This window comes from Crinia signifera, chromosome 9 (genome assembly GCF_055691185.1).
Source record: "Crinia signifera chromosome 9, ASM5569118v1, whole genome shotgun sequence".
In the NCBI taxonomy this organism is placed as follows: Eukaryota; Metazoa; Chordata; class Amphibia; order Anura; family Myobatrachidae; genus Crinia; species Crinia signifera.
This window is the reverse complement of record NC_139225.1, coordinates 141,959,968-141,977,763: the sequence shown is the minus strand read 5'-3', so window position 1 is coordinate 141,977,763 and position 17,796 is coordinate 141,959,968. Positions and strand designations below refer to the sequence as shown.

Below are 17,796 nucleotides of genomic sequence, written 5' to 3'. Positions count from 1 at the left end.
CCCCCCCCCCCCCCCTACAGCACACACACCTCTTAACTTACTTGACAATAATTGACCCTCCATGATCCCTGGCCCTTCCTAAAGTACAGCTTTATATTCTTCTATGGAACCAACATCCAGTAGGAGTCCAGCTTATGTTACTATACCACATTCAGAGGTTGCATCTAGCAGACATGGAAGTGTCCTAATTTTTCCCAGAATGGTTCATTCTGTAACAGGAGTCAGCGACATGATATTTTCCCAGAGACGGCACTTCCAGCCTCAGGCATCGGCTTTAAAAAGTTCATCTGAAAAAGTAATCTGTCACCAATAATTAGTGACGTGGGAATCTGGATATGTGGGACACAACCACGTGACACGAAAATAGCTAAAAGCTAAATCTGACTAAGAGCAATAAAACTTTCTCCCAGCCTTGCCCTTTTAATGCTATTAAATTATGTATTAAGAGATTAAAGTGGAAAATGTAATTATGCCACTTCTACAAGGCATTGGTTAGACCTCATCTAAAATATGGAGTACAATTCTGGTCCCGAGAAGGGCAACCAAGGTAATAAAAGGGATGGAGTCTTTAAGCTACAAGGGCAGACTAGAGAAATAAGGAATGTTTATGCTGGAAGAGAGACGTTTAAGGGGAGACACGCTTACCATGTAAAAATATATCAGGGGTCAATATAAGGAACTGTCAGGCAACCTGTTTGGTTGGAGGTCAGACGCCAGGACACGTGGGCATGCGCTCAGACTAGAGAAAGAAGATTCAGTAGCCATTTTTACGGTCAGGGCAGTAAAAGGTATGAAACGCTCTTCCAGAAGAGGTGGTGTTGGCTGATACAATGAACATATTTAAAATAAAGCCGGACAAACATTTATTGGAAGAAAAAAAATGTTTTTTTTTTAAAGGTACACCCCATAACCACTATTTAGACCACGTTGAAAAAAGGAAATAATTAAAATAGGAATATTACCTCTAGACCATACACTCTAATGCAGGGGTGGCCAGACTTTTGTAAGGTGGGTTATACTTTTTGTACACTTACCGGTGATCTACCAGCCTCTACCCCTGAGCAAAATATTCCCCTCCCAGTGCAATACGACCCTTACACATTATGCCACATGAAATGAGCAACTGGGATGAACTAACATTTGTAAAGCGACCCCCTCCCCTCTCCCCCCGCATATTAAAAAAAAAACAAAAAAACCCTGGGGACTGTGGAGAAACCCATTCCTCCACAAGCACTGCATGTCGCCGGGAGCCATGCTAGGGGACGCGGTGCAACATTTTGGTGTCCATGTCAACTGTGTCGACATTAGGGTAAAAAAAAAACCAAACCCCATGTCGACCTTTTGACTGCTGACATTCCCCATGTCAACCTAATGACCCTGATCTAACACAATGTCGACCTTCAGTCATGTCAACCTAGTTGCTGTCTATCCAGTGATCCATACCCACTACTTTCTTTACCATGTTACCTGCTCATTCCACCTTCTCAGTTCCCAATCCAGACATTTGTGTTATCACGTCTCCGGATATCATGTTGCAAAAGGTGCTTTGTTTATATAATAATACTTATTTGAGGCTTTTTTATTCTGTTAGAAACGCTCACATGCCGATCACGCCCTTCCTCCTCTCTCCATCAGGCTGTGGGCAGTCTGAGTCCCTGGCACTCAGAAAGGAGAAGTTTTTGTGCTTCCCATTTAGGAATCGCTGAAGCGTGAAGTATCATTTCTGCTCATAAAGCCTGGCACGTGACCAGACCTACTGTCATGCTCCATGATCCTTTAAGGACGCTGCTGCCCAGAGAAGACTGCAGCCGCCCACAGGAGCCACCGCAAACTCACGCACAACCGCGTAGGCATACATGGAACATTGACAGCTATGGTAGACCTATGGCCACGGCAGTGCCGACGCTGACTCTCTACGTACATGATTACAGCTGGCAGCAGATACACGCCAGGAAAATAGCCATGAGACATCTGCGTTTCTGCCGCCACTCCCCCATCTGTCCATCATACCGCGATGACATCCTCATTGCGAGCAGCATTGCAGAGGAACCTTGGCACGTGCGCTCTGCGAACGTAGAGCATGCACAGACTGCCGATAATCGCTCAGTTGAGAAAACATCGGCATGGAGTACAACCATGAATTAGGCCCAAAGTCACTAATCCACGAGGGGCAATGAACTGCCTTCTATACACCCAACCGACAAGATAATTGTGCACTTGGCTGCTTCACATATAGGGGCCGATTCTGGTTCAAATTTGGCCCCTGCCCCGATGGTCGGGGTTTGCGCATGTGCAAACCCAGACGGCAAACAGCCGCAGCAACTTACGTCGCCGGGCCATTCGCATCTGGGAGGGATTGGGGCGGACAGGGGCTGTGGTGGCATTGGGCCATGGGAACACTTTTCATGGTCGCCCTATGAAATCACTGGGCGTTCCCATGGTAATGCAGTCGGGATGAATTCTGCTGAGGCAGGCGTGAGCCGCCCGCCCTCTCTTCGTCCCGGCGGCCGGGGCTTGTATTTGCCTGGTCGGCGTCACAAGGACTCTGTAAGCTGCGTGCTTCGCAGCTTACCAAGTCAATTAGAATCATCCCCATACACACAGACATGATAGGCGTAAAGAGGATACTCAGGTCTATAAATTCCCACCAACATATAAAAAAAATCCTCAAAAACACTTTCACGTAGCTCTCAGATTTCTCTGCAAGTGATACCGTTAATATGGTCAATCATTTTCTGTTTTAAAATAGCACCGAAAGGGTCTCTAGTTTGGCCTCAGATAACACAAACAGAATCAGCGAGATGAAATGTTCCGCCCCTGTATAATTATAGGCTCACACTTCCTCCTAAAACTTGCTTAAATACAGGTCTCTGCTTCCCTATACAAACACCAGCGGCTGCTGATGGCTCCGGTGTGGTTCTGTTTCTGCCGTGTAGCAGTGATGTCAGAAGGGACCGGAAGGACAGAGCGATGCATGAAACCTTAGTAGTTTATTACTCAACAACCAGTCTGGTGTTTTATACTGCATCACGTATTTACTAAGGGCCTGATTCATGGATGTAAGTAAAACAAAAAATGCAAGCAACTGGGAAAAGCCTTGCTGCACTGCAGATGGGGAAGATGGAACACGTGCAAAAAGTGTTAGATTTGGGTTGGGGTGTTCAAACTGAAAGCTAAATTGCAGTGTAAAAAAAAAAGCGGTCTAATATTTGTGGGCGACATGAAAAAGCGTCCTGTATTTTACCTTGCAGGGGAAAAATATACATACATTTGTTCCACTTACATGGAAACGTGGATTGTTCTAGACACCGTTACTGGCTTTGTTTTTTGCTTTTCTTACAAACATTAGCCAGGCCCAAGGTTACTTATACCCCTTTCAGTCCGCACTCTCGACCCGGGTTATTGCCAGGTGTGTCACCAACCCGGGTCGGGCAACCTCGGGAGTTCAACCCCGGTCACAACCAGGGTTGAACACGGCTCTGAACTGGGTCAGGTGCAGTGTGAACGGTCCTGTCCAAAGTATGGAGGAGGCAGCACTGTCAGCTCCAAGCACTACCTCCTCACCCCACCCACTGATGCCGCTGAGCCCCACCCTCTGATGCCGCTGAGCCCCACCCTGTGTGACATCACCGACCGGGCAATAACTTCGGTTGGACACTGAGCTTTCAGACCGCAAATGCCGGGCCACTCCTGTGATGGACTCGTGTCCTAATCCCCAAGCACGACCGGCGCTTGCGGTCTGAAAGCGGTATGATATAGTGCCAGCATATTCTGTGGCACATAACAGTACAAGATTGGGTAACTATTAACAGACAGAGAGGTAGGAGGATCCTGCTTGACAAATGACAATCTTTAGGTAACCAGGATATGTACACAAGGATGAGGAGCATCATACCCCTTGCTGTCAGCCCGACCACACGTATACACATTTCATGACTAGGTTAGCAGATGCAGGGAAAGCAGGGAACACACATTACATGACTCCATGTAATAGGTTATCACAGGTGTAGCCAACCTCAGTCCAGAATGCCCTGCAGAATGCTTTAAAAGCAAAACTATGGCAGGGCATTCTGGTACATGTAGTTCCACAGGAGCTGGAGTGCCGCAGGTCACATAACTCTGGGTTATAAGATGTTAGATTGAGCTGGTTTTTGAAAAACCTTATTTTTGTAACCAAAAGTTTACCGAAAAGTGGAATGGCCCAAGGGCACACTAATAAATAACGTAAGACGTATCAAATTAATAAAAAGCATGCAAATAAGATTACTTTAATGGAAGAGCAAGACGATACATGCAACCGTAACTCAGACATACACCTTAAATAATTATAGGGAATTAGCAGATTGGCCTATAAACGTCACGATTCTTAGTTATTTCCCCTTTTTATTTGCTCGTTAATTGAGGAGAATCCATTTAAATCTTCCAAGTCAGGCGATCTAACCTACCCCTGTAAATGCGCCCATTCAATACGAAACTTGAGACAGACACAATTGAATGTTTTGCCCACAAACACATTGTAACATCTGACAACAGGCCTGATTCAGAGTTGATCACAAATGCAAAATCTCTCTCAATTGGACAACACCATGCTGCACTGCAGATGGGGCATATGTAACAGGTGCAGAGGGTGTTAGATTTTTGGGGGGGGGGGGGTTGTTTCTGTGCAGGGTAAATACTGGCTGCTTTATTTTTACACTGTCATTTAGATTTCAGTTTGTACACATTCCACCCAAAAAAATTATAATACAAAAAAATAAAATAAATAAAATTTATTTGCAGGATCTTGTAGATTGAGCCTTTATGGATAATAGCGCATCAGGATGCATTGATAATTGACCGGGTAAGAGTGTCCCAGGAAATGTAGGATAGTTTGCAAGTATCATCCTTCCACAACCAAGAGCGTATGAATTTCAGCTGCAGAAATGAATGTTACACTGCCTCCTGTGGCCAGACTACGGCACAACAGATACACTCGTTTTTAGTGCTCATGTTACAGCCGGGATTGCTTTTAATGTGTAATTGATGAATCGTATGCCGATGATTGGTTAATATGGGCTGCAGATTTACACACTGTGGGTAAATAACAATAACTGTTGAACAATGTGTCTTCTAGGCATGTGTTGTTCCATGTCAGTTCAACCAGGTGTGTCCCCCAACCATCTCAGATTTTTACAAAAGGATGTCAAAACGATTTCTGACAAATATCTGGACTGTGTCACTATTTGTTATATATAGTTTGTTAGATATTGATTTTTGAATTGATTAATTTACAAAATGTGAGGCAGATAAAAGTAATTTGCTTTGGATTCGGGAGAAAAAAAAAAGTAACTTTAGGGGTCCAAATTTTATGGTGCTTGCACATTAAACACGCAAGATACTTATAATAAACTGGATAACGAAGCTGTGATTATTAAATAATTTAAAACATTAAAAAAGTAATATATAAGAAGCTAGTTGTAGACAGTTGAGATATTTGGCCGAAACAATTGCTTTGACATCCTCGCTTATCCCTAAAATAAAAAAAAAAAAATTGGAGATAGGTGATGGACATTTCATTTTTTGGGGGGTGATTGATGTGGAATGACCCCTTCATCTCTCTAAACCAGTGGTTCCCAAACTGTGCCTCAGGACACTTGCAGGGGTGCCTTGGGTTCGTGGACCAAGATCAATTCATATTATTTATGGTCAATGCACCAGGCAAAACTAGTGCTAGTGGCTGCCAATCATAATATATGTAGACAAACAGAAGCAAATCCTGTCCCTCACCAGGGGCCTTATTCTAGTTTATTCTTTCTGACAAAATCCTTCTTAGATGGACAAAACCATGTGCACTGCAGGTGGGGCAGATGTAAAATGTGCCGAGAGAATTAGATTTGGGTGAGTTATTTTGTTTCTGTGCAGGGTAAATACTGGCTGCTTTATTTTTACACTGCAATATAGATCTCACTTTGAAGTAAAACCCCACCCAAATCTAATTCTCTCTTAACAAATAACATCTGCCCCACCTGCAGTGCACATGGTTTTGTCCATCTAAGAAGGATTTTGTCAGAAAGAATGAACTAGAATAAGGCCCCAGATAACTGTGACATATAAACACAATGCACTTCATTTTTTCTCCTGAATTTCTCGATAAGAAGCATTTGGCCTAGGGGTGCCTTGAAAATATTTTGATGCTCAAGGGTGATTCAAGAAAGTTTGGGAACCACTGCTCTAAACAGTATAATGAAGTGACCGTACCATCCAATGTTAGTACAAATATTGGCTATCACATGATACATGGCATAACTTATTCCTATTGTACATTCTCAGTATAGTGCATGACAAATGCTCTTTAAAGCCCCACAGGAACCGGAAGAGGTTTGTAATAAGCATCTATCCACCAGAGGCAGAAGCCTCTGGGGGATACAGCAGGAACGGCTGCAACAGCTGTACGGGGCATGATATAAGCCAATACAATATACAAATAAAAAGGTCAGAAAGACAAGAAGCTCCCTTCAGAACACAGGAATAATTCCGGAGAGCCGGCTAATTCCAGAGTGGCTGGGGTTTTTTTTCAAATGCTCTTATAAAAAGGACACAAAAACACATACTTAAAAATAGCAAAACTTTTTTAATAGGGATATTAAAATATACAATTTTTATACATAAAAAGCATTAAAAACACTGAATAAGAAAAATGGATGTAAAGCTAAAATTTCCTTTCAGATTTTCTTTATGCATGTACCCGCCACACACATTCAAGCAGACTTTACATGGCAGTGATAGATCAGGTGGTTAGCGGCAGGACCAGCCCCTCTGGGTGTTCCCCCAATGGGTGGATGTCATCAATGAGTGTAGGACCACGTGACTCGTGCTGACAAGGCATTGCCAGGTTCTGTCTGTCAGGTAAGGGATCCCAGACCATAGTCCTGTATTCGCTGCTCTCTCGCCTCTGAATGTTTGGGATTTGTGAACTCTTACCCTTACCGGCAATCCTCTCACTGAGGAACACTCTGCAAATACTGCATGAGTAATTGTGTTACGTGTGCACAAAAGTCATAGAAAAGTCTGTATTGTTGGAGTCTTTGTTCCAAAATCCGATAGATCTAAAAACACCATAAAAAATACTTCTGAAGCTTACAAATCTCCGTACACGGCAAAAGTGGCACTCCGTACTTTATATTACCCCCGCGAAGCTTGTGCGCTCTTGCTTCACGTACATGCACTCTACAGTCCTTTACCCATTCAGTCTCTTTTCCCCACTCCCCAGTCACTGCTTGCTTGCTCGCGAGAGAAAAGCGTGAACTTCTTCTCGAGCTGGGAGCGGAGGTAGGTGTAATCCTGCACATCGAGACGGTGAACCAGTGAAAGGTAGAGGGTAAGAAAGGAGGAGAGTAGCAGGCGGTCGGGGGGAAGTGAAGGCACAGCCCACAGGATTACGAGTAGCTCCAGGTATATGGGGTGCCTGAGGTGGGCGTACAAACGGGCAACGCGGGGAGATTTATGAGACAGGGGGTCGCCCATTCCAAGGCAGTGATAATACACCTGGGAGAGAGTAAAGTGAAACAATGGTGCATAAAAGCTTGTATACACTTTATAATACAGACGGTAACAGTGACACACTGTGGACACTTACAGATATTGCATCTTTTAAAGAAACCAAGACTGGCACTATCCAAGTTTCAAGCTGGATACACACAAGGCCTGAGACTTGTTAGCAAGGCTGAAATCTTTGCAGATGGCAATGCTGCACTGCAGGTGGGGCGGATGTAACATGTGCATAGAGAGTTTGATTTGGTTGAGGTGTGTTCAAACTAAAATCTATATTGCAGTGTAAAAATAATGCAGCCAGTATTTACCCTGCACAGAAACAAAATAACTCCCCTAAATCAAACTCTCTCTGCACATGTTAAACCTGCCACCCCTGCAGTGCAGCATGGTCTTGTCCACTTGTAAAAATGGTATGAATCAGCCGCACTTCGTGTTTCCCAGCATAACGATATAGGACATACACACTGAACAATATTGGTAAAGTTCATGACATCATCTGGCCCCCCGCTGAACAAGTGATTGTTGACAATCTAGTTAGCTATGACTGCATGTTCAAATGACGGGAAGTAGGTAGCGTCCCGCGGGAGCATGCATCGTTAACAATAGAGTGGGTACACACTACTCAATATGCATGATAATGTTAATATTCCTGCATATTGTTTGCATCTATCATGTAGTGTGTACCCAGCTTCAGATATTAAAATATACAAGAAGTGTTAATAATCTGAAGTTAGACACAAATAATGGTGCACACAATTTGTTACGGTAAGGCTTACATACTGTATGTGGGATTGGTATGCATGAATACAGAGAAAAGAATTTGCAAAGTCAATGGGACGCATTCTGCAAAATGCTTTGATTTTGCAGTGATGCGATTCGATGGTCTATTTAATAGAGTGTATGTTTCCTAGTAACACGGAGCAGCAGGGGAACCTGTAGAGGCGCACCGTGTTAAAGAGTTAGCACATGCTTGCCTTATATGGTAATACCACAAAATATGAGACAACAAAATAAGAAAAATATAGTTCAATACGCAGACTGACCGATAGACACACAAAGTGATTATATAGAGGCTCTAGTGTTCATTCTAGCACCCGCTATCTTTGAAAACCCATGCGGTTCCTCTTTCCTGCATGGGGTGTCGCTGTCTGCTGTAGTGCTTCTAGCACAGTGTGGTCTGTATGTCAGCACTGATATGCAAACCAGACCTGTGCTAGAAACACCACAGCAGACAGCGACACCCCAGGCAGGGAAGAGGAACTGCCTCAAAGATAGTGGGTGCTAGAATGAACACTATAGAGGGTATTATTGTATGTATAATGTAGTATTAGTTGATGAGAATATAGATTCAGGTCAGTAGCACTCACCTGCTTCATGCCCATAAGTTCCGCATAATCAAAGATAAGCAGCACACTGAAAATAAGCAGCCACGATATAGTGTGGAGGAGCGCACACAGCAGGGGGAGCCAGGCGCTCCACGGGGCCGTGGGGACATTCCACAGATAGGGGCCATGCGGGAAGAACTGCCAGTACCGCATCATGACCTATAGAGGGGACACAGTCAGCTTTAATCCCATCTCATTACAGCACACACTACACATAAAACAAGATTCTGTGATACAAGATACAATGGGCTCAATTCAGGTCGGATCGTTAAGCTGCAAACATCCCAGATTACCGAGCACCTGAGACACCCCTGCCCCATCACTGATTCCCCTCGGTAACAGACGAGGGGATGTGTAACGAGAACACATGCCCTTGCACGCCTGCTGTAGGATAAATCATCCGATGGTCCCTAACCATCGTATGATTTATCCTGCCTTCGCAAATAGAATTCAGCGAAAACCGACTTCTATTTGTGTGCGGCTGACGTTCTGTGATGTCAGCCCCCCAGCAGGAATCAACCTGCCCACGTGCCCACAAAAGGCTAGCCATTCCAATGAACGAGCCCCATGCCCATCGCCGTCTGCCCCCCTCCAACGAACGGCCCATTCTGTAACATGCCAAGGCCGTTCGTTGTCAGGGTGTGCACATGCGCAGAGCCCCAAACATCGAAACGGGGCTGAATTCGCCCTGTTCTGAGCCAACCTGAATTGGGCCCAATATTCTACACTAAACACTACAATTATGAACGCCGCTTTATGCCGATTCTTGAGCATCGTGTAACCCTGGATCTCTTCCCATTTCCTAGCTGCCCAGATCACGTATTGAAACGATTTATTAGGGCACCAGCCTTACGTTACATAACTAACAATATTAAACCCATTTACTGCATATTCCCCGGGAACACAGATTCTTCATATAGATAATGGATACCACAGACGAAATCCTCTTATAAACACACATTGACTATAAAATACCAAGAATATAATTACTAAGTACACAAACCTTAAGCGTCATAATAAATACAATATACCGTGAACAGGTCCCAGTACCTGCAGGGAGAGAGCAGTGCACAGTATGTAGAAGGACCTTTGGAGAACGCCAAACACTTGTGTGACTGTCCCCTTCACAGCAGGCCGGGCCATCAGGCTGTGCTGGAGGACAAATAAAAGCAGCAGTAGCACATTCACAGCGATGGAGCGCAGGAACGCAGCGTCTTCAATAGCATCTCTCCATATTAGAGGCGTTCCATCTGCAATACAAAGGCAGAAAAGACGTTCTGGGTGTGAGACTCAATGTAGTGCAATGGGAAGTGAGATACTGGGGTCTAGCGCCTTTATTCATACAACTTCTGATAGTTCCTCACTTTACACACACACACACACACACACACACACACACACACACACACACACACACACACAAGGATTTGGTAAATCATTGGGGAAGTATAGTGTAAATATCCAGGGGTGTACTGATATAAACAGTAGCTATGGTGTATATGGTGGGGGAGCTATGGTGTATATGGTGGAGGAATAGAAATAACGATCAATATGGTGCAGGGAGGGGTGGAAGTTACAGTGTATATGGTGGAGGAATAGAAATAACGATCAATATGGTGCAGGGAGGGGGTGGAAGTTACAGTGTATACAGTGTGGAAGTACATTATATTGTATACAGTGCGGGTGAAGAAGTTACAGTGTATACAGTGTGGAAGTACATTATATTGTATACAGTGCGGGTGAAGAAGTTACAGTGTATACAGTGTGGAAGTACATTATATTGTATACAGTGCGGGTGAAGAAGTTACAGTGTATAACAGTGTAGAAGTACGTTATATTGTATACAGTGTGGGTGAAGAAGTTACAGTGTATACAGTGTGGAAGTACATTATATTGTATACAGTGCGGGTGAAGAAGTTACAGTGTATACAGTGTAGTAGTACGTTATATTGTATACAGTGCGGGTGAAGAAGTTACAGTGTAGAAGTACGTTATATTGTATACAGTGGGGGTGAAGAAGTTACAGTGTATACAGTGTAGTAGTAGTAAGCGGGGGTTACAGTAATTATTAGTTAGGGGGTGACAGTATTAGTTAGAGGGGGTTACAGTAATTATTAAAGTTAGGGGGGTGACAGAGGGGGTTACAGTATTACAGTTAGCGGGTGGTTACAGTAATTATTACAGTTAGTGGGGGTTGCAGTATTACAGTTAGCAGGGGTGACAGTTATATATTGTATACAGTGGGGGTGAAGAAGTTACAGTGTATACAGTGTTGGACGAGTTACAGGGTTTATGGTGGAGGGAGCAGAAGTTACTTCATATATGGTGGGGGGTGGGTATAAGTTACAGTTTATATGGTGGGGAGGGAGTAACAATGTATACAGGGGGGATGTTCTGGAGCATATGGGCCCTTATTCTAGTTGACTCGGACGGATGCGTATTTTCGGACGGCCACCGATTGTTCTTAGCCCCACCTACCGTACGGATCGCTCACACCGTCCGAATGCGGTAAGATGCCAAGCTAATGGACCTGGAGTGGATGTTTGATGCGAACACCTCCGCCATCTGTGGGAACCTCCCCCATTCTCCGATGGTCGCCGACCATGGAATGATGGACCGAGCAGTCAGGCAGCCCCGAGTGCTCCAGACCACTCGGACATTCTCCGTGTGAAAGCAGGGATATGGCGGGCAGCTGAAATCCGGCTGTCAGCTGTCCGCCCCACACACGTGTGTCGCGGCCGGATTACCATACGTACGCCCATCGTTTTCAAGGGAACGCCCATGAAACACGGGGCGTACGCATATGGTAATGAGCCCAAATATCCCTTCACGCCCCTCTCCACCCCCTGCTCGGATGGTTCTGTACGATCCTTTTCAGCACGGAATTCTCGTGTTCGGACGCGCGAAGCATTCACACATGCGTAGAAACGCCACTGCACAATACATCACCCGTCCGACTGAACACCCAGACTCAATCAGAATAAGGGCCATGGTGTGGAAGTGGTAGGGTGGGTTTACTTTGTATATGTAAGAGGTTATGGTGTATACTCAACTTTGTGGAACTGACTCTATAGAACTCTCTTCCACGCACAATAAAGAGGACTCCACTCTATAATCCATCAAAAGTAAACTCAAGACTTTTTATTTACTGAGCATTCACTAATATTCACCGTAAAATTTGTTTTGTATTTGTCATAAAGTATTAGTTAGTGGGGGTTACAGTATATAGTTAGTGTGTGTGTGTGTGTGTGGGGGGGGGTTACAGTTTTATAGTAAGCGGGGGTTACAGTATATACAGTTAACAGGGGTTACAGTAATTATTACAGTTAGTGGGGGTTACAGTGTTACAGTTACCAGGGGTTAAAGTAATTACATTTAGTGGGGGGTTACAGTTAGCAGGGGTGACAGTGGGGGGTTACAGTATTAGTTAGCGGGGGGTTAAAGTAATCATTACAGTTAGTGGGAGGGTACAGTATTACAGTTAGCAGGGGTGACATTGGGGGTTATAGTATTACAGTTAGCGGGGGGGGTTACAGTAATTATTACAGTTAGTGGGGGGTGACAGTATTAGTTAGCAGGGGTGACAGTGGGGGGGGGGGGGGGGGTTACAGTATTACAGTTAGCAGGGGTTACAGTAATTATTAGTTTTTGGGGAGTTACAGTTAGGGGTGACAGTATTACAGTTAGCAGGGGTGACAGTGGGGGGTTACAGTAATCATTACAGTTAATGGGAGGGTACAGTATTACAGTTAGCAGGGGTGACAGTGTGGGGGGGGGTTAAAGTATTACAGTTAGCAGGGGTTACAGTAATTATTACAGTTATTGGGGAGTTACAGTTAGCAGGGGTGACAGTATTACAGTTAGCAGGGGTGATAGTGGGGGGTTACAGTATTAGTTAGCGGGGGGTTACAGTAATCATTACAGTTAGTGGGAGGGTACAGTATTACAGTTAGCAGGGGTAACAGTGGGGGGTTAAAGTATTACAGTTAGTGGGGGGTTACAATATTAAATAGCAGGGGGTTACAGAAATTATTAGTTAGTGGGGGGTTACAGTATTATTAGTTAGTGGGGGGGTTACAGTATTATAGTTAGGGGGGTGACCGCAGGGGTTACAGTAATTATGACAGTTAGTGGGGGGGTTACAGTATTACAATTAGTGGGGGTTACAGTTTACAGTGGGGGGGTTTACAGTATTACAGTTAGTGTGTGTGGGGGGGGTTACATTATTAGTTAGTTGGGGTGAAAGTGGGGGTTACATTATTACAGTTATAGTGGGGTGGGTACAGTATATAGCAAGCAGGGGAAAGGGTTACAGTATATACAGTTATTGGGGGGGGGGATGTTTACAGTACATAGTAAGCAGGTTACAGTATTACAGTTAGTGGGGGGTTACAGTGTTAGTTGGGGTGACAGTGGGGGTTACAGTATTAGTTAGTTGGGGTGACAGTTAATGGGGGCTACAGTATTACAGTGGGGTGGTTACAGTATATACAGTTATGGGGGGTTACCGTATATCGTAAGCAGGGGACAGGGTTACAGTACATAGTTATGGGGGGTTACAGTATATAGTAAGCAGGGGACAGGGTTACAGTATATAGTTATGGGGGGTTACAGTATATAGTAAGCAGGGGACAGGTTTACAGTATTTACAGTAATGGGGGGTTACAGTATATACAGTTATTGGGGGGGGGGTTACAGTATATAGTAAGCAGGGGACAGGGTTACAGTATATACAGTTATTGGGGGGTTACAGTACATAGTAAGCAGGGGACAGGTTTACAGTATATACAGTTATGGGGGTTACAGTATATAGTAAGCAGGGGACAGGGTTACAGTATATACAGTTATTGGGGGAGGGGTTACAGTACATAGTAAGCAGGTTACTGTATATACAGTTATTGGGGGGGGGGGGGGGTTACAGTACATAGTAAGCAGGTTACTGTATATACAGTCAGTGTATGGGGCATTATAGTATAGTATGTTCGGTGCATATTGTGGTGGGAGATGCTGGAAATACAGTATATATAGGTATATATATTCCCCACCTCCGGTGCTGCCCGCTCCAGCCTCCACCCTTACCCATCGCCTCAGCTTTCCCGCCCGTCTCACCCTCCAGCCCGCCGCTGATGTTCCCGAATATGGCCCCGAACGACAGGAACCGCACGAACTCCGCCCCTGTTCCAAAGCCCGCTACGAAGCAGGCGAGGGAGGCCAAGCCCAGGGACAGGCAGATCGGGGTGGAGGGCCGCGGGAGGCCGGGGCTGGTGTCCGGGGCTCCCGCCGACATTTTCACAATCGTCCCGGGACCGTCCTGTCCTGCAAAGCTCTGGGCGGGGCTTCGCGCGCTCTGCTCCTGCCCCGCCCACACTCAGTGACGTCACTCCACGGCCTCCGGCGACCAGTATAACAGGGGGAGGAATCTGTTTGATAGAAACATGTGACACTGCGCCACCTGCAGCCGCACACTCAGTACAGCACACAGCAGCCATGTCTATAGCTGTGCTCCGAGCATAGTCACCTGCCCGGCTAGCTCAGTCGGTAGAGCATGAGACTCTTAATCTCAGGGTCGTGGGTTCGAGCCCCACGTTGGGCGGAAAGTTTTTTATTAACTTTGTGATTAGTTTTATTTACTGTAAAAAAGATGCTTTATATACTGTACTGACACTGTGCACTGCAAGTTATTTGTTATCCTGTACAGAGAATATTTGGTACTTGTGTGTTATCAGGGCGCCCAATTTGCCTACGTACGCTGGCGTACAGATTGCATCGCATCACATGAAATCCCATGTAAAGTAATGCGCCTCCCCTCGCATCACATGCAATACATGTAAAGTAATCCGCGTCCGCTCGCCACACTTTTTTTTAAAATCAACTCCACGCCGATGTGGATAGTGGGGGTATGAAAAGGTTGGGGTGACGTGGAAAGTGAGGGTGTGTTTGCATCGATGTGGATAGTGGGGGTGTGCTAAATCCGATTGCATGCGATTTGCGTGCGATGCGATTCAATCCGATTCAATCCGCGGCCAGGGGTGCAGTGGAAATGAACTAGTACCATTGCATGGCATTGCATGCAAAATTGTATGTGATGCGATCTCACTATGCAGAATAGGGCACTAGGACTGGAGGAGGTAGCGCAACGGAACGCTGCCTCTCCTTCTGCTCCCCAGTGAGTGGTGCAACAGCAGCTGCTCCCCGCTGGATACAACAGGTAGCTGCGTGCCTTTTCTCAGGCTACCACCCCCGCCGACATGATCAATGGGACGCTGCCTCTCCTCAGTGGGCAGCGTGTAAGCAGGGACAGCAGCTGCTTCCCGCAACACGCAGCTGCCTTTCCTCCAGTCCTACCCACCGCCATCAGCAGCTCAGAGGGAAGCTCAGGGCCGGTGCTTCCACTAGGCAGCCTTAGGCAGCTGCCTAGGGCGCCAGGGACCTGAGGGCGGTCCGCTGTCAGATGGGAAATTGAATTAGACAGCAGTGGCCATAACACCTGCCACTGCTTCTAGTACTGCCGCCCGCCTGCCCGTCACCCTGCTGACGCCTCCAGGATCCACAGCGGCGGCTGCAACACAACCGGAGGGGAGAAGCCAGTGAAGCGGTCTGACACTGGGTTCACCGGCCGCGAGCAGGTACTCTGGGGACTGGGGCTGCTTACTGACTGCAGCTGCGCTCTACATTCAGGGGTGGAAATATCGGCGGCACAGTGCATCGGGGCGCAAGAAGATCATGTGGCCCGTCCACTGCCCGTCAGCACCGCATGCTGTTTCTGTGGGGTTTGTGCGGCAGCATGTGCGGGAGGTACGCGGACCAGACAGGATGCCGCAGGGGGGAGGATAACTGCGCCGTTGGAACTGTCCCTTCTGCTGACGGGCGCCCACCTGGGGTGCGCCCGACTATCATTACAGCACCGATCTCTCCCTGCATCAGCTGGGGTCCCACCTGGTATGTGCCCGGCCACCAGGAACCATGAAGGCAGCCATCAGAGTAGCATCGGCTGCCTGGTGTCCATTAAAGAAGCAAGTGGCCGCACAGGCAGAGTCATAGGAGAAGCTGACATCTGAGGATTATCAGAGCAGCAAGAGGCCGCCCTTGCAACTGTAGAGGAGCAGCAGTGAGAGCAGCCTTTGGACAAGCAGAGAAGAAGCAGCAGCCCGGGGACCAAGCAGCCACAGGGGAGCAGTAGAGCCAATGATAGTGGTAAGAATGACACCTCGAGCCTCCTTACCCCCTCCTCGCTCCCTCTCACCTCATAACTTCACTCCCTTTCACCTCTGCCCCGCTGACTTCCCATCGCCTTACCCCTCTCACTTCCCATCACCTCTGGCCCCTCCTTCACTTCTGGCCCTCTCGCCCTCCAGTCACCTCAGTCCCTCTTGCCCCCCATTGCCACATCCCTCTTGCCTAACCCTGTCGCCTCATCCCTCTTGCCCCTCCCTTCGCTTCATCCCTTCTCACCCCCCCAGTCACCTCAGCCCCTCTCGCTCCCTATCGCCTCACCCTCTCGCCCCCATCGCCTCAGCCACGTCGTTTGACACCCTCTTGCCCCCGTTGCCTTACACTCTCTCACCCCCATTGCCTCAGCCCGTCCCTCCACTTTTTTGCTCTCTTCCAGTACCCTTTTCCCTCTCCCCCACCCTCTGTCTGTCATCATCTGCTGTCACCACTTTTTTCTTCCCTTACCCTCCTCTCTCCCCTGCCCCCTCACCTCTTTATCTCTCTGCCCCTAGTTGTTCTTCCCTCTCTCACCTTTCTATGCTTCCGCTCTTTCCTCCCTCTCTCTGACAATCTCTCCCTCATGTCTGACCCCTATCTCTCCCTTCTCATTCTCCTTTCCTGACACCCCTGCCCTCTCTCTGACACTCACTCTTGTTTTCTCCCATCTTTCTATCTCTCCCTGAAATTCTCTTACTCTTGCTTGCATCCTTCCCTCTCTTCCTCATCCCCCTTTCTCTATCGGTTACCCTCTCTCTCTCTCCTATTTCTCTTATTCCCTCATTTTCCATGAAGCTCTCTTTTCCTGAGTACTCTCTTTCTTACTACTCTCTCTTTTTCGCTCACTTTCCCGACACCCTCTTTGTCTCTCATACCAATCCGTTGTAGTGACAATCTGGGTGTGGGGTAGCTTAAAAACATACTATGTGAGAGGAACCCAGACTTTATAAATTGAGGTGTCCCCAGGACCCACATATTTTTACACTGACTGTGATCACTGTGTCACTCTCCCTGTCCCCATATTTCCTGCTGTCACACTCCCTTTCTGTGTCTCCCGCTGTCATTGTCCCTGTCCCTGTGTCTCCCGCTGCCACTCTTCCTGTTCCTTCTGTCTTACTTTCTGTCCTTGCTGTATCTCTGTCTCTGCCTTCCCTCTCACTGTCCCTGCTGTCAGTCTCTCTCTGTCCCTGCCATCATTTTACATGTCGCTGCTGTCACTCTCTGTTCCTGCCGTCCCTGTCCCTATGTCCCTGTAGTCCCTCTATCGGTCCCTATGTTCCTGCTGTCACTTTCTTTGTCACTGAATTGTGGCTGTTACTGTGTGGAATAATGTGATCTTTTGCCTCATTTCATAGTAATTTTAGCTCATACTGTGCAACATGGGAATTTTGGTTCATTCCGTGTGCCATAATGTGAATAATGGGTCATACTGTGTGACATAATGTGAATAATGGGTCATACTGTGTGACATAATGTGAATTTTAGCTCATTCCATGTGTCATAATGTGCAAACGGCATTAAATGTGTTTAAGGGGGTTGGCCCAAATGTCAGTTTGGTACATTATACTTAAGAACACACCTTATTTTGGGTGGCTGCACCCCCTTTCCCAGAGAGCAGCCTATTCCATACCCCCACTGTGTGTGTGTGTGTGTGTATGTATGTATGTATGTA

General features: G+C 46.6%; 1 protein-coding gene and 1 non-coding gene across 4 annotated transcripts; one reads left to right on the top strand and one right to left on the bottom strand.

The window, feature by feature from the left end:
- Positions 1-6,590: 6,590 nt before the first annotated feature.
- On the bottom strand, positions 6,591-14,278 carry NRM (nurim). 3 transcript variants are annotated; one of them, XM_083160005.1, is made up of 4 exons: positions 13,995-14,278; positions 9,966-10,165; positions 8,898-9,074; positions 6,591-7,085 (listed from the first exon to the last, which is right to left on the bottom strand). In XM_083160005.1, exons 1-4 carry the CDS (start codon positions 14,200-14,202, stop codon positions 6,978-6,980), a joined length of 693 nt encoding a protein of 230 aa, XP_083016131.1. In that variant the 5' UTR covers positions 14,203-14,278; the 3' UTR covers positions 6,591-6,977. The 3 variants fall into 3 exon arrangements, with proteins under 3 accessions (XP_083016131.1, XP_083016129.1, XP_083016130.1); XM_083160003.1 differs by having other exon boundaries at positions 6,591-7,524; positions 13,995-14,271; XM_083160004.1 differs by having other exon boundaries at positions 6,591-7,524; positions 14,025-14,268.
- A 157-nt stretch (positions 14,279-14,435) lies between these two features.
- Positions 14,436-14,508, top strand: TRNAK-CUU (transfer RNA lysine (anticodon CUU)). The gene has a single exon. It is a non-coding gene; the product is annotated as a tRNA-Lys (tRNA).
- The last annotated feature ends 3,288 nt before the right edge of the window (positions 14,509-17,796 follow it).

Bases quoted from the DNA above. Each gene is read 5' to 3' on its own strand.
- NRM (XM_083160003.1), bottom strand. From the start codon at position 14,202: ATGTCGGCGGGAGCCCCGGACACCAGCCCCGGCCTCCCGCGGCCCTCC. The intron at 10,166-13,994 runs GTAAGGGTGGAG...TTTGTATTGCAG, and splicing joins CGGGAAAGCTGAGGCGATGG to ATGGAACGCCTCTAATATGG. The intron at 9,075-9,965 runs GTACTGGGACCT...TCCCCTCTATAG, and splicing joins GCACTGCTCTCTCCCTGCAG to GTCATGATGCGGTACTGGCA.